At 36.6% G+C, this 15,301-nt stretch overlaps 1 protein-coding gene across 3 annotated transcripts in view; it reads left to right on the forward strand.

The window, feature by feature from the left end:
• WDR27 (WD repeat domain 27) overlaps positions 1-15,301 on the forward strand; it is an 83,735-nt gene that overhangs the window by 46,053 nt on the left and 22,381 nt on the right. For all 3 annotated transcript variants that reach the window (XM_063390561.1, XM_063390563.1, XM_063390564.1), the window contains one exon: positions 3,997-4,095. In XM_063390561.1, coding sequence (XP_063246631.1) covers positions 3,997-4,095 — 99 coding nt within the window. The remainder of the gene's footprint in view (positions 1-3,996; positions 4,096-15,301) is intronic.

Consider the following 15,301-nt stretch of genomic DNA (forward strand, 5'->3'; position numbering starts at 1 on the left):
CATTGATGGAAGCAAATGACCAATAATGCCTTTATTAACAACTGCAGATATCTTTTATAAAAATGTTAGATTACTTATTTATTTTTCTGTCGAGGGACTTTAACATTTCTGTCTTCTGTAGCTCATTTGAAATATTAGGAAAAATAGTCACAGAAAAGTGATGATATTGGCCAATCCATGCAAAACATGTGAAGAAAACACTTCTATTTGTGCAAGGCCAAATCAGGTATCTTAGACATCAATGTCTTTTCGTTTGTTTGTTAGTTGTGTTCTTTTCCTGTGATCTAAGATACATGCTTCAGCTTAAAGCCACGGTAGCAACAAAGGATTTTCCTTGAAACTGGTGTTGGTTTTCTGATGCCTGTGCAAAAGCTGATAACAAGGAGAATTCTTCTGTTATTCTTCCAGTGTTTATGATTTGTTTCCCCCCCTTTCTTATCCAGGAGGCTGTAGGAGTGTAAGCAGTTTGACACAAATGTATATGGTCATGGGTTGGATGAGAGGGCAATGGGAACAGATGGGAACAAGTTTCCTTTGAAGTTAGTGTGTGAGGAAACAGAGGAAAGAATTTACAGTGAAACTCTGCAGATAAAGTGTCAGTTTATCTAGCACACTCTGTCTACCAATGCAGTAGAATTAAGTAATTTTCCATTTGGATACAAATTCCTCCACTGGAAGAAGGGCCTTTGCCCTTCTTCCCTGTCTCTTGGTACAAGTCTAGGGAAGAAAGCAAAAGCTTGTGTATACTTGTAAGGTGCTAAATACGCTGTCACACTCTGGGTTACTGAAAACTGACTACTCCAAATGTTCTTCAAATATCAAGTGAAAGGAAATACAAGTAAGTATGTAGTTATGAGTCCAGGAAACTTCTTTGGAAGCTATTGGTACAGGTAAATTATTTTTACTTTTGGCTGACCCTCAGCAAGAAATGGAAAGGAAATACCAATATCTACTGAATCAGTATTTTTATTAGACAAAATTCATCTTAATATGAAAAAAAGGGGATTGACTTTGGCTAAAGTCTAAAACATTATATGCATATATGCATTTTGGGTATTGCTAAATGCTTCCTAGACTGTTTTGTTTTCTTTTCATTGCATTTGGTTTGCTGAAAATCTGTTCTTACTCTGTCATTGATTTAATGTTTTCAAGGGTTTCTTATTCTTCTATTCTTAATGTTATGGTATCAGTTATAATTCAGTTACTGTTCTTTTCTTCTCTTCTATAGGGAAGACTATGCTAAAATAATCTAGTGAGTACAGAACAGAAAAACCATTTGGATAACATCAGAAAATACAGTAAAACTAAAATTATGGCAGACTATAGCAGAAGAATGTTTATACTGGAGTTATTTCTCTTATGAGTGTTCTGTTAAAATACTATTCTCTTTGGGGTTTATGTTTTGTTTTTAAACTTTTGAAGTTAAAAATAAATGTACGTTCAATCTTTAACCAAGTTAACTTTTGTTCTCAGAATTTAGACTATCACTGGCTAGTTTAAAAATCTTTGGCTAGAGCTACTTAAACAGAAGCTGGCTTTATACGCTTTTATGTGATGATGTTTTGTTTTAATGAGATTTTACTGTCTTACATGTCAAAAATACTCAGAAAATTACTATTGCTTTTCCTTTCAGTTGTTGGAAAAGATGATTGCTGCCACAATGTAATAAACTATTCTTGCATGTAGCTAGAGACTGCCCCTTTTTCTGTTGAAGTTGAACCATGACACCTAAGTGTTTAAGGTGTATGGGTCTAGGAATACAGTATCAGAAAAACGTCCAGCAGTAGTTCCATTAGGATAGATTTGCAAGAGTGATGTGCAATGGGCAGGTTGTGTTCCCAGCCACCATCTGTGTGTTTTGCTTAGCAGCATAGTCTTTGTGGTAAAGGTCAGAGGAAAGGACTTTCCCGTATCTGGTGTTTCCCATGCCTTTCAGAGCTTCAGTGGTTAGCTACAGGTGGGCTTCTACCAATAGCTGCTTGTCATGAATTTCCTCTGATCCACTGAATCTGCTTATACAATGTAATCATTTGGAAAAGTGCTGCATCCCAGCCTAATCTCTAGCTCAGGGCTAAGAATAATTTCTTGAAAGGTGAGAGGTAAGGGTCTGAACGCTTTTTAGGCTGACAAGTGTGATTACAGCACCAAATATACACTCGCTAGATTATAATGAAGCTGCACGACTGCTTCACAACATTCTTTTGAAAGAAAGGGATGAGCCAAATTGTTCATTTAGAAACAGTGTGGAAGAGCATAAATTATCAGAATAACTAGGTTTAACAAACTTTGGGGCTTTGTTTAAACAATAATGAAATATTATCCCATCTATTTCATAGAGTGGAACAGGGACATAAAGATTAAGCCAAAAATGATCATGTTCCCAAATTAAACTGAGGACCTGGAATGGAAAATTAATTTTTATTGGATAATTCTGGCAAAGTTCTGTAAGCCACTAGATTATGATGGAAAAATTTCAACTTCACTAACCATGCCTGTCTGTGATATGTTCTCTTGGTTAAATGATGGAGCATGTTTCTTTATGAATCAGAGCATTTTGTGCTCTTGATTCTTGCCGTCATTGACTTTGCCTTTTCTTTGTTCCTCCTTCCATTAAAGGGAAGGAGAGTAGTCTTGAGGAGAAATAAGGCAACCTATTTTACTAGAACCACTGTTGAATGATAAGATTTGTTTTCTGAGAGGTGCATTAAAGGTTTTTCAGAACGGACATTGGTCCATGAAGCTTTTCATAAATTGGGAAGGAAGACTGTTGAATCCACAAGCTTTTGGGACTTGGAGGTATTTGCTGTCTGCTAGGCGAAGTTCAGCTGCCTTGAGTCTGATTGGTTAAACTTCTTTTAGGGAACTCTCAGCAAAAAACTTAAGTCACAGAGTAATAGAGTAACATTCACTGCTGTAACAGAGTTTATACACAGTTTGGTTTAGTTTATGTCAGGTTGTGTTCTAAATTCCATGTTCATTAATGTCAGAGATTTTGTAAAGATGATGGAGCCTTCATATTTTTATTGAAACTTTAGAGTTTGGATTATCATCTATGACTATTTTTGCATGCTTCATAATTTATTCTATCTTTTGAGATACAAATTTTATTTATAATGTACCAAATAAGACAACATGTAATGTGTCTGTATTAATATGCCTTGTATATGCACAGTCTATCCTACAAATAATTATTTTACTAGATAAGGGATAGTCTAAACCAGTCCCATGTGTCTGCATCTGAATCTCACAAGTGTTTTTTTGTGCAGAAAATCTATACTACAGGATTTTTATTTATTTATTTATGTATTTATTGTAAAATAATGCCAATATAATATCACAATTCTACCATTTTCATAGTGTCAGTATACCCATTATTTTCAGTGAATTTTGGGGTGGTTTCCTGATGCAGTTTTGCAATGGGACTTTTTCATTATTTGAGGCTGTAGCAGCAAAATTTTAATTTTCTGCTTGAAAAGCACTTTCCCTTTTTCTTTTGGGAAAAAAAGGCAGGCAGTATACTTCTTCTCATTGATGATACCTGCAGCAGTTGTATTATTATTGAATTGATATTGAATTCTATACTGCTCAATTAAACACAACAAAGACCTCTGTAGGAACTGAAAAAAATTTACTTAACATTGGAGAAAGGTATTAAATTCTGTTTAAAAGAAAGGATTTAAATTCCAAAGAGCATAATTTAAAATATATGTTTAAAAGGGTAATTTTTTACCTGATTCTTGAAGTACACCTAATCTTTAGTTATTTATCGGGGGAAGAGTGCATTATTCTTTCTAATTTTTTTTTAAATTTGAGTTAATTTAAGCATTTGCTAAATTATCTCAAATTATAGAAATCAATTTTAAGTTACTGGTGACTTTCATATCTGTTTAGCTATGATTAAAATTTTCTAACTTCTCTGTAGACTATACTACAACTTAATGCTTCTAAAATGTGTTTATTTTTTAATAGTGAAAATATAAACTCATTCTTTTTTAGGCTTACGTGTATGAAATGCGCTCAAGCACTTTTTTACATAAACTGGGGAGACACACAGAATCTGTAAGCAATGTCAGTTTTAATCCCTCATCACCACAGGTAAGCCATTGCTTTTTCCCTCTTTGTAATGAAAACATATACAATAACTGTATTTTTATAATTTTGAAGTTACAAAATTACAAAAAACCACCTCGCCGTGGTCTTGCTTTTTATTCTGGAGTCTTCTGTTTATTTACATGCTAATGTACTGTGCATCTGTAGGGCTGTTCAGCTACTTCCATCTGTAGTGATAAACTCATTCCAGTTATAAACTCATGCAAAATTCCACATGAATAGAGAAAAAATGCCCCTATTAAGGGCCTGAAAAGAAGTCTTCTTGCCTGGGAACTCTTCTGAACCTATGCATGTTGAATGTTAGGAAAAGGTACATCCGTCTGAAATTACCCGAAGAGACTGTTAATTCAGAGAAAGTAGGAGAGAAATGAGTCGGGACAGGGACATGACAAGGGCCTCAGGCTTGCTGGCATTACTCAAAGGTCTGAAACTTTAAAAGCAACATTAAGTGTGCTGTGTCAGAATACCTATTGAAATAGCTTTATCACAATATTTTGAAAAACTATTACTGTTGTGCTTTGAGCCTTTTAGATATCTGTAGGTGAAAAGTACTTCAAAGAAGTTTCAATCTGATTAAATTTTATTAATATTTTATTTTTATTCACCATCATGTTCATGATTCTTCTCTTTTCCATCCTCAAATGTACAGATTTATTATGATGGTATTAATCAAAAAAAGAAGGGATGGCAGTTAATGCAATTTGTCCTAATCTTTCATGGGTCATTACAGATCAACTTGTAAATGGTACCAAGACACTCATGTGAAGCAGTCCAAGCCAGCTGCATGTGCCCTTTCTAATTCTGTAAGATTCTAAGACTTCTGAGAGGTAGAATCTGGGGTAAAAATATCTCTTCAAAAGGTAACAGCACCTGGATTATTGTTGAGCAAGAAAATCATTGTGACTTGTATTAAACTTTGGGGTTTTTTAATGTAATATGGTGCTTTTTAAAAAGTTTATTATTATTGACTGATACAACTGTGTATTATACAAACCTATAACATGATAAAAAATCTTGAGATACTCTTCAGGTTTGGAGAATTGCATAACTGTTCAACTTTCAACAGTTTAATGGATTTAGAAATTGAGTCAAAGCAGAGCAGTGCCAGTCTAAGTATTTGGGGAAAAAGATGATCTTCAACTCTACCCACCTTTAGGAGATTCTCAAAGTGGGCTTGGTTTCCTACAGTGCCTTGTTTGGCTACTGCCTTTAAGGCAGTGGTTATGTTTACAGATCTTGACCCTTGCCATCTTGACAACTGCTTTGACAGAAAGGAACATAGAGTTTTGGGCTGTTCCACTCTCCTGCTACAAGGGTGGTTGAGCCTGTGGATAGCTAGGCTACTAGTGGGACACAGCAGATAGTCCTACTGAATTTATTCCAATCCCTGAGAATTCAAAATTAAGAGTTTATTGCTTACATGTATGTCTTTATATGTGGCAGAAAGATACATTCTTTTGCAGTTTCTAACAAACTGCAATAATGTTATTTATCAATGTATTATGAGTTGATGTTTTTTAGTGCAAAAAATTGTTCATGCCAAAAAATCTTTGCAAGTAAATATGAAAACATATGAAGAAGGACGACAGATTTTAAAAGAGAAGGAAAGAGCCTTCTATAAGCTGGAAAGAAAAATACAATTCAGTTTAATCATTGAATACTCATACAATACACATTTTAAGTGTATTGCCAGCAAAAAACAGCTGTACACCACATGAGTTTTAGATAAATAGGCTTGCAGGGGCAAGCATTTCAATTCATAGAATATCTGTCATAAAATCTTTATGGTATTTCTTACAAGGGTATATACTTTATTGAATGGCACTGCTAGGCTGAAAGGGCTGGTTTAGAACAATTGGTCACTCCACTGTTCAATGTGAATTTTGTTTACTGAGTCTCTAGACAGGCTGCCCTGTGGACTGGAAGGAGAGGGGATTGGCTAGGAGTGGGAAGGAAAGGCACTAACTGTAGTCATAGGGTTAATTTGGAGAACAGATAGCTTCTTGGAAACTGTCAGAGAATGAAGAGAGAATGGAGACTAAGAACTGGAGGAAAGGGACATCTGTATGGAGTGAAGTGATGATGTTGGAAAGATGAAGAGAGTGCCTAGAAGGAGGGAACGAAAGCCCTGAGTAAGAGATGAAAGCTGCAATGTTAAGAATTATAGTTTTTGCACTTCTAGTTAAGCCTTTTTTTCTGCAAAAGATAGGAAAAGTGAGATGCCTGTGACCTGATTTTCAGAGCTGCTGAGAACCAGAGGTTGCTCTTGATGTACCAGTTCTGAAAATTGGTGTGTTCAGTGTCTTAGAAAAAACCCCATATTTTCAAGGATATAAAGGGAAGCTTTCAGATGAGATAAATCTCACTTGCTTCCTTCACACATTACACAACTGTTTTGTAGGGGCCAGTAATAAAATATTGAACGGGATATGCAAGTGAGCATCTCCTTTTCATGCTCCATGAAGGGACATGTAGAAAAGTATTTGTGAAGTGTACTTTGAATACAGTCTCCTCCTCTGTCCCGAGGAGCTGAAGTGAGGAAGCTTTGCCAAGCAGGAAGAACTAAAGGACTGATGGTTAGGAGTTTGTTCAGCTATGTTTTTTATAGAGGAGTAGAATTTACAATTTAATTTTCTTATGTAGCACTTTAGAAAGCTGTCAAGGTACCTTATTTCTCTTTCTTGTAAAGCATTGCTTTTAACTTGCTCAACAGATAGTACTCATAGAATGGAGTTGAACATTTGCTGATAGTAGAAACCATTCTGTGGGAAGTTCCAGTTCTAAAGTTTCTGAGCTTTTAATGTAGAACAGGTACAAAGCTTCTTCCTCCATTTCAATTAAAATTCAGGCATTTGCATTCCAAGAAGATTCTCCTTGCTTACATAAACTTTGAGAAATTTAAAGCCAAATTAATTGGCAGTCATGATGCAAACCTATAGTGGATGTATAACAAATCAGACTTCAGCCATTAAAATATATATTTAGATGAAATACAAGCAAAACGAAATGTGGAATAAGCTGCATTCTAAATGAGCTTTTGGGAAAGGGAAAGCTCAGTCTTAGCTAACAGATTAAATATGAAAAGAAAAACATACTCAACTTCTGTCTTAAATTAAAATAGCAACATAAAATGATTCCAGCTGACTGATGGAGTATGATATAGCCACACCAAACATCTTGGCCCAGCTCCTGGCTGTATCTGAACTGGGTTCAGAATAAAGGAAGAAAGGCACAAAGCAGAAATTCTTTAAAGCTGCCTTTTGTACCTCTCTTCTTCCAATCCACTTCATAAAGTACAGCAGTCTCAGAAGTGCTTGATTCTGCACTCCCTACAAGCTTTCCCTGTGAGCTGATCTGGCAGCTGGGGGGACTCTTGCATTGCCTTCTTGCTTTCAGGGCTGTGCTGTGTGGTGGGGTAGGCAGGGAAAAGTACATATTGATAAGGGAATCCTGTGCCCCTTTCTCTTATCTCAGAGAAATATTCAACATCTGCAATCACCACTGTTCCTAGCTGCTGTGCTTCTGAAGAGTGGTGTTTGAAATATTTAAAAATTATGCTAATACATGCATTAAAATGCTGATATTGTCACCTGAGAGGACTGGTTGATCTGTGCTTTTTCATAAATCGTTCACAATGTATCTGTTTGGAATGTTGTAGTTGCTGAGACACTGTGACATGGGGTTTTTTACAGAACTGTGGCTGTATTCCATCCAGCTAGTTATTTGCTCACGTAAGAACATTTCTTGGAAGAAATAGATAAGTTCCCTGCTGATATATCCTGCCATGCCATGTCATACCATATCATACCACACCAGAAAAAAACACGAATCTGGGACTTATTCCAACATTTAATGCCTTCATTTCTGCTCCTCTGCTAACATCTGGGGAGAATGACACTGGCTCTGCCGCTACCATTTTCTTCTGTGACCAGGTAATGAGTGACCAACACTGTTCACTGCTGAGAGAAGATAGATCCGTAGAAAGAAAAATGACAATTATCAAGACTCTTTTAAAATGTCAATATAATATGTGTTATAGTCATAGAATGTCTTGTGGTGGAAGCTACATTAAATACAATCTATTTTCAATCATTCTGCCATGGACAGTGTTGCCACCCATAAGACCAGGTTGCTCAGGGCCCGTCCAACTTGGACTTTAACCCTTCCAGAGATGGGGCATCCACAACCTGTGCCATTGCTTCACTACTCCCTGAGTAAAGTATTTCTTCGAAGCATCTATCTTAAATCTCTCTTTTAATTTAAAACCCTCCCCCATGTCTCATCACTGTCTGACTGTACAAAGGGTCACTCTCCTTTTCTAAAAAACACTTTAAGTACTGAAAGACCACAATAAGATCTTCCTGGAGCCATCTTTTCTCAAGGATAAGCAACACTAGCTCTCTCAGCTTGTCTAAGGAGAGGTGCTCCACTCCTCTGATCATTTTGTGGGCCTACCCCAAGAGGTCCACATCTTTCTCATGCTGAGGACCCAAGAGCTGCATGCATTATCCCAGGCTAGGTCTCCTTGAGAGCAGAGTGGAGAATCACGTTCCTTGACCTGCTGGCCGCACTTCTTATGCATAGTCCAGGATGTGGCTGGCTTTCTGGGCTGTGGGAACACACTCTTGTCTTGTGTTCAGCTTCTCATCTACAAGAACCCTCAAGTCCTCCTCTGCATGGCTGCTCTCAATTAGTCCTCGCAGTCTCGTGGCTGGGATTGCTCTGACCCAGTTGCAGCACCTTGCACTTTGACTTAATGAACCTCATGAGGTTCTCACAAGTCCATTTCTCCAGTTTGGCCAGATCCTCCTGGATGGCATCCCCTCCTTCTATTGTGTCAAAGGCACCACTCAGCTTCAGGTCATCTTGTAGACTTGCTGAGGGTGCAGTCAATCACAGTGCCTTTTAAATGAAAAAGATATTAGAGACCACCAAGATAACCAAGATGCAGCCCTGAGGGACAGCTGTCATTGCTGGCCACCACCTGGACATAGAGCCACAACAGTCTGGCTGTGCCCATCCAGCCAATTCCTTATTCAATCTTCAAATCCACCCTTCAAATCCATGTCCTGCTAGTTGGGAGATAAGGATATCATGTGGGCCCTTGTCAAAGGCCTTCACACAAGTCTAGGTAGATGACAACAGTCACTTTTCCCCTGTGGACCACTGGAGTCACTCCATCATAGCAGGCCTTCATGTCCTGTGAGGAGCAGCTAAGGACTTTGAGCTTGTCTAGTTTGGAGAAGTGGCTGAGCAGTGACCTCACTGTTCTCTAAAGCTTCATGAGGAGGGAACATGAAGAGTGAGGTGCTGATCTCTTTTCCCTAGTGTTGGGTGACAGGATATGTGGGAATGACTCAAAGATACATCCATTAGAGGAGGTTTAGATTTAAGGCGATGAAACATTTCTTTACAGAGAGGATGGTGAAACACCGGAAGAGGTCAATGCACCATGCTTTAATATCATGCTTTAATTTTTGGTCGGCCCTGAAATGACCAGAGGATTGGATTAGATGATCCTTGTAGGTATCTTCCAGTTCAATTCTGTTCTATTCTATTTAATTCAAATTCAATTTCTAATTCAACTTTAAAATTGAATTTTAGTCTTTCTGTCTCCTTTCCCTAGTGGTACATGCTGAGGAAATCTCTCATATTTCTTCCCAGCCCTGCACTGGTAGGAAGGGACTGAAAGGCTAATTATGTTCCAGCCTAGGTGTTGGCTGTGTCCCTTTGTGGGAAGAAGGCATGAGCCTTCTGATGGGTGTGAGAGCTGTGGATCATCTTATGACGATTTGAAGGACTGAACACAATTGCAAAAAGTATGTGGGAGTTGTGGTTTTTTAAAGTTTGTGTTCATCAGGTTCAGCTGGGTTTCCATGGGATGTCAAACCTCTGCATCTCTGACATTTGCAAGGCTCAAAGACGAAGTGCTCAGTCTGAGGCAGGGTGCTCCTGAACTAAACCCTAGTGCTCCTGAACTAAATGGTTGCAAAATTTTTGAGGTGAGCAATACCAACACCTCTTCATTTCCCTGTGGATTTTTTTCTCCTTGTAATCAATTTTAGAAATACCTGAGCTGTTTTCTGTGGACAAAAATGCTAAAACAACAGAGCTTGAGAGCAGCAGTGCTCATCACAGCAAAGGTCCATTGGCCCAGTGCTCTTCATCAAAGCGGTCAACCATCGTTGTCTAAAGGAAAGCTTATGAGTTGTGCATGTCTGCTCCTGCCAGGATCCTCTTACAGCTGGGACTGGCATTCCCTGGAGCCTCCAAACACACAGTGTCCTGCCAAGCACCCAGGGGTTGTGTCTGAGCTCATCCTGGGCCCTGCAGTCCTGTCTGAGCGATGCTGTAGGTGTGTCCACTTCTGACCTTGTTTCCTTGGTGCGCCTGGGACCCGTTCTGCAGACTGCTGCTCTATAGGTGCCTCAAACTAGGTCATAGATTCTTAGGCATAACTCAACACATACTATAACATAATTATTCTATTTTATTCTATTTCCTGTACTCACCAGGAGTTGAATAAAGATGAGACTGTCATTTGCCTGAAATGCCAGGGGTTTTCAGCTCCAAAACCACTTTCAAGGACATGTCACAAAGATTACAAGTGGAGACAGGATTTTTACTAATTTTCTTTTGTCTTTCTGAATCTGTTTCAGAGCCAATGCTCACAAGAATTAAAATTGTCTCACAATCTTCAGATTATGCAAGTTTTCTTACAGCTAATGCAGCCATGTCAAATTTTATCATTTAGTGGTCTTTTCTGAATCCAAATAATGTGTCAAAATCTATTTATTCATTATTATGGATTACTGAGTATAACTTTATTTAAGATAAAAATTATTTTACAAGCCAATTTTTCTCTTGGCATGATTCTATAGACTTTACTCTCATGAGGCCTCCATCTTGTGTCTTTCTAAAGTGAAGGCATTATTTTTGTATTAAAAATGCTTAAAGAAGATAGGGCTATCTTTTTATCTAGAATTTTTGGGACAAAGTGAAGCCTTTTTCTTATTAACAAATTGAAACTCAAGCAGCCATTTAGAAACTTATTTAACTTGCTCAAGGGAAATACAATTGCTTTAATGCAGAGACTTTGAGAAATTATAAGAATAGCTAAATCCCAAAGAAATATCTGGAATTGTTCTCTACCCATATTTGTCTGAATAGGTGTATAAATTTATCATCTATGTGTACCAAGTCCACTATACCTAGACACATTAAAAAAGGCATCTAAAATTAATGGAAGAAGCACTTTTCCAATAAAGTGTGAAAGCTGGGAAATTCTACATTGACTTAATAGTGCCAGGAATTTATTTTTTAAAATTTTCGCTTTTTTACTTCTACAGACATTTGACCCTGATTAGAGAAAACAGTTCTATTAATACATTTATAATGTGTTGTTTTCTTTACTTTCAAATTTAGCAATTTAATTAAATATGAAATTTTGAAACAAGTGGAAAATTTAATTATTTTGTTGTGCAACTTTTACTAACATAGGTCTTAAAAATTGACTAGTGAAATATGAATCTTGTTTCTCACTGTTATGCCAAGATAAATTTCTGGCAAAGTATTTTATTAGTGTATCCAAAAGCAGATATGAGTGCTCATAGTTTTAAATCTCAAATTATAAATTTGTATATTCAGCAGAAATAGATTTTTTTCCTCTTGCTTACAGTCAAGACAGAATCATCTATGGTGTCACAGCATATATTCAGAACTCATGGCTATAAATTCAACAGTATTTGTTAGGAATAGACCTTGCATTGTAATTAGGGGCTAGGAAGTTTCCTGAGTTGTAACACAAGTTTGTCATGTATGGCTTTCTCAGACATAAACTCTATGGATCATATAAAGATTAAAGGAACTTCCTTCTTCGCCATCTTCCATTATGCAATTCTGTTTTCACTCATCTTTAGGTGTTTCTCCTGCTTGTGTTTTGGGTTTTTTTCTCCTTTTAAGGATTAAAAAAAAGAAAAAGGTTGAAATTTGCTGGAGATATTTTAGTGTTCAGAAATTTCGTGGGTGAGGTGAAAATTAGTAGATCTACTATCAATATAAAAATGTTCCTCACTGATAAAAATGTTAAAAGAAAAATTATTGATATGCCAATAGCATATTTCCCAGGATGAGCGATGGACTTCGCAGGGAGAATTATTCCTGGATACTTATGGCAGTTCAAAAGTTTTGAAAGCCAATCTTTCCATATAATTTTTTCCCCTAGTCCTATATGGTCTGGTACACTGAAGGCAGTTAAAATTTATATATAGTATTACACCTTTCATTTTAGGCAAGAGATGCCTTGTACAAATGCTGATGGTGTGTAGGCAGTTGGAGTCCATTAGCCTTTGTTAGCTGTGTCTCAGCAGTGGGCCTGCAAAGGCACCAGCTGGTCTTCACTGGTTTAAAATAGATCACACTGAAATGTGACATGTGCCATTGCAAGATGAGATGCTGCTTTTCACAATGAAAATTCTAGCTTTGAGCTAGCATGATGAGTGTAGGATAGGAGCCTTTGTAGAACAGAGTAATTGAAATTTAATTATGCACTTTGAATTTGGACTGAGAGTGAGAAGCTTGTAGCAGTTAAAAGCAACATCTGATTTCAGTTATCAGATTTTAGCTAATGTTCCTATATTAAAGAATTTTTCAAATAACTGTATGATGCCAAATATAATAAATAGTATAATAATAAAAAAAAGGAAACAGAAATTGCAGAGCTATCATTCTAAGAAAAGGCATATAGCAAGATTACAGTTTATACAAGGATTATGACATAAATGCTACCCTCACAAGGGTACATATTTCTGTAAGAATTCCTTAGGAGTAATACACAGAACCATCAGGCAAATCTTGAGTACTTCCAAGAAGATGTACTGTAAACTAAAATTCACACTATACATGGCAGCATTTTATTGTCTCTGGAGCACATAACATTTTCTCCTGTAATCCTAAGTAGAAGCTGAATTCCTTCCCTTCTATTTTCATGACTGTTTTAATATGAAGCTTGTACAAAATTGAGAAATCTTTTTGTTTTGTTTGAGAAGCAGTCCAAAAGTCTATGGAAATACATCAGTTATAACAATAGATTCCTATATACGCCTGTCATGCAAAAAAAAAAAATAGTTACAAAGTATTGAAAATCATTTTTTCGGAGAGCTGTTTTAGAGAAATATCTCTAGTACTCACCTTAAGGTTAAAGAAGTACCTAATAAGGGACACCCAAGCTTTAGTTCATTACAGAATTCATAAGGATTTCTGAAATCCCTTCTTTGCCTTGCAGAATACTGGTTTTTAGTGGGAAATATGAATATGGACTACCTTTTATTTTGCTTGTAATCTAGATGTGATCTGAAAGTTTTGAATAGGTTCCAGCTAGCACCTGAAATATTGGCATCTCCTCTGAAATGAAGGTTTTTCCATCAATAATTTATATAAGCAGCTATGATACTGAAAGAAGTGTTTTTCACTTCAAGTGCCTTCTCTTTCCAAACTTCAGACTTTATATTTGAAGGTTGGAACAAATTCTGTCCATGAATGACTCAACTTCGAAATGTTTTGTTTGCACTGCAGAATATGATACACTCTCCATTGGGAAGCTGCTAGCCTGGCATGTTTAGCTAGTTTTCCCGCTGACTTACCAAGTGTTATGCAAGCATTGCTATCCCATGACTTGAACAGCTCCTCTTACTTTTACTTTAAATATGGACACAGAGTTTTAAAACATCTTATAAATAATAAGGTACTTCATGGAAGTGAAGTGCAATATTTCAAGATACAAAGGTTTGTATGAAGTAAATATGATTTCACTTTTTCTTCAAGTGTGAGTTATATGACTTTATTATTTTTAAACAGAATATCCTTTTCTCTTGAAAATATTTAAATATGCAGTATGTCATTTAAGACCATGGTTTGTCTTTTGAATTTGCTGTCTGACAAGTACTTTCCAGAAAAAGGTGGATTAGCCAGCAATAAAATGAACTTTCTTTCTGTAGACATATAGATACAGGGTGGAATAATTAATGAACAAAATATATTTTGAGTCCCAGGCTGTATTATCTAGGCACATATAGACATCTCTCAGCCACAGAGGATGAGTACCATCCAGTAGAAAATAAAACCTTTATGAAAAGGAAGCAATGCTGGATTAATAAAATCCGTTGTTGTCTAAGTCAGGTTGCGTATTACGGACCTGTGGTGTGTGTTAGAAAGGCTAAAATCTTACACATGTATTATTTTAGAAGGAAATACAATTGCTAAACTTGAAGTGAAATATATGCAACCAATATATTAAAATTGACTGATGCGATGGCGTTTTGTACAGCGAAATGAGTCCTGTTTGCGTGTCAGGATAGGTAATACAATTAGGTAGAGCTAGCACTTCTGGCCTCTTTAAGAAGGAAATGGAAACAAAAGAGAAGGTGGTGGAGCCTGAAGGAAAAGAAACTATCCTCTAGGAGCAAGTTAAAGAAAACAAATGTTAATATATTTGTTAAACTACATAGTTAAGACTTATGCTAGAAGAACAGGTTTTTGTTAACCTGTTGTGCTATGTGTGAAACTAAAGAAGACAGAGATTTTTATTTCAGTGGAAAGTTTTGTAAACAAACTGTATGATATCAGATCTGAAATCCATTTGATTGACATCAGTACAGCTGGCCAGGCTGTCATAGTGCTTACAGCTGGAGTGAAAAACTGTCATAGTTTTAAAGGTCCCACTTCTGTAAACACTTCCTGTTCCACTGAGTTATTTTGGGAGTTGTAATGTGCAATGGTTTCAAGAATGTGGTGCCAACAAGAAAGCATAAAAAACAGTATTGAAAAACCCTCACTTTAATTTAGTAAGAAATTCTATATTAGATGGTAAAGTGCCTTTCAACTTAGCCATGTATGCCTTTATTTCTAACATGAGTTGGTTTGTTAAATATTTGCTATTTTGTGCCTGATGGACACAAGGTATGGCCTTACAGTTCAAAAGGAAAACAAATGAGAGGGTCTGTCAGTTATAGCCAAGATGTAGAATGAAGGGCTTCCTAAGAGCTAAATTTAAATTACAGGTCATTAATGGACAATATTCAAACCATGTCTAATGTGCATCCGTTTATCTTCATTTCTACCATGCTTCTAAGTTACAAATTTCTAGATTTTAAAATTGGGAAGATCTGAAAGTAAGAATAAATTCTGCTACAGT

The sequence above is a fragment of the Prinia subflava genome, chromosome 2 (assembly GCF_021018805.1).
Source record: "Prinia subflava isolate CZ2003 ecotype Zambia chromosome 2, Cam_Psub_1.2, whole genome shotgun sequence".
NCBI classification, from domain to species: Eukaryota; Metazoa; Chordata; class Aves; order Passeriformes; family Cisticolidae; genus Prinia; species Prinia subflava.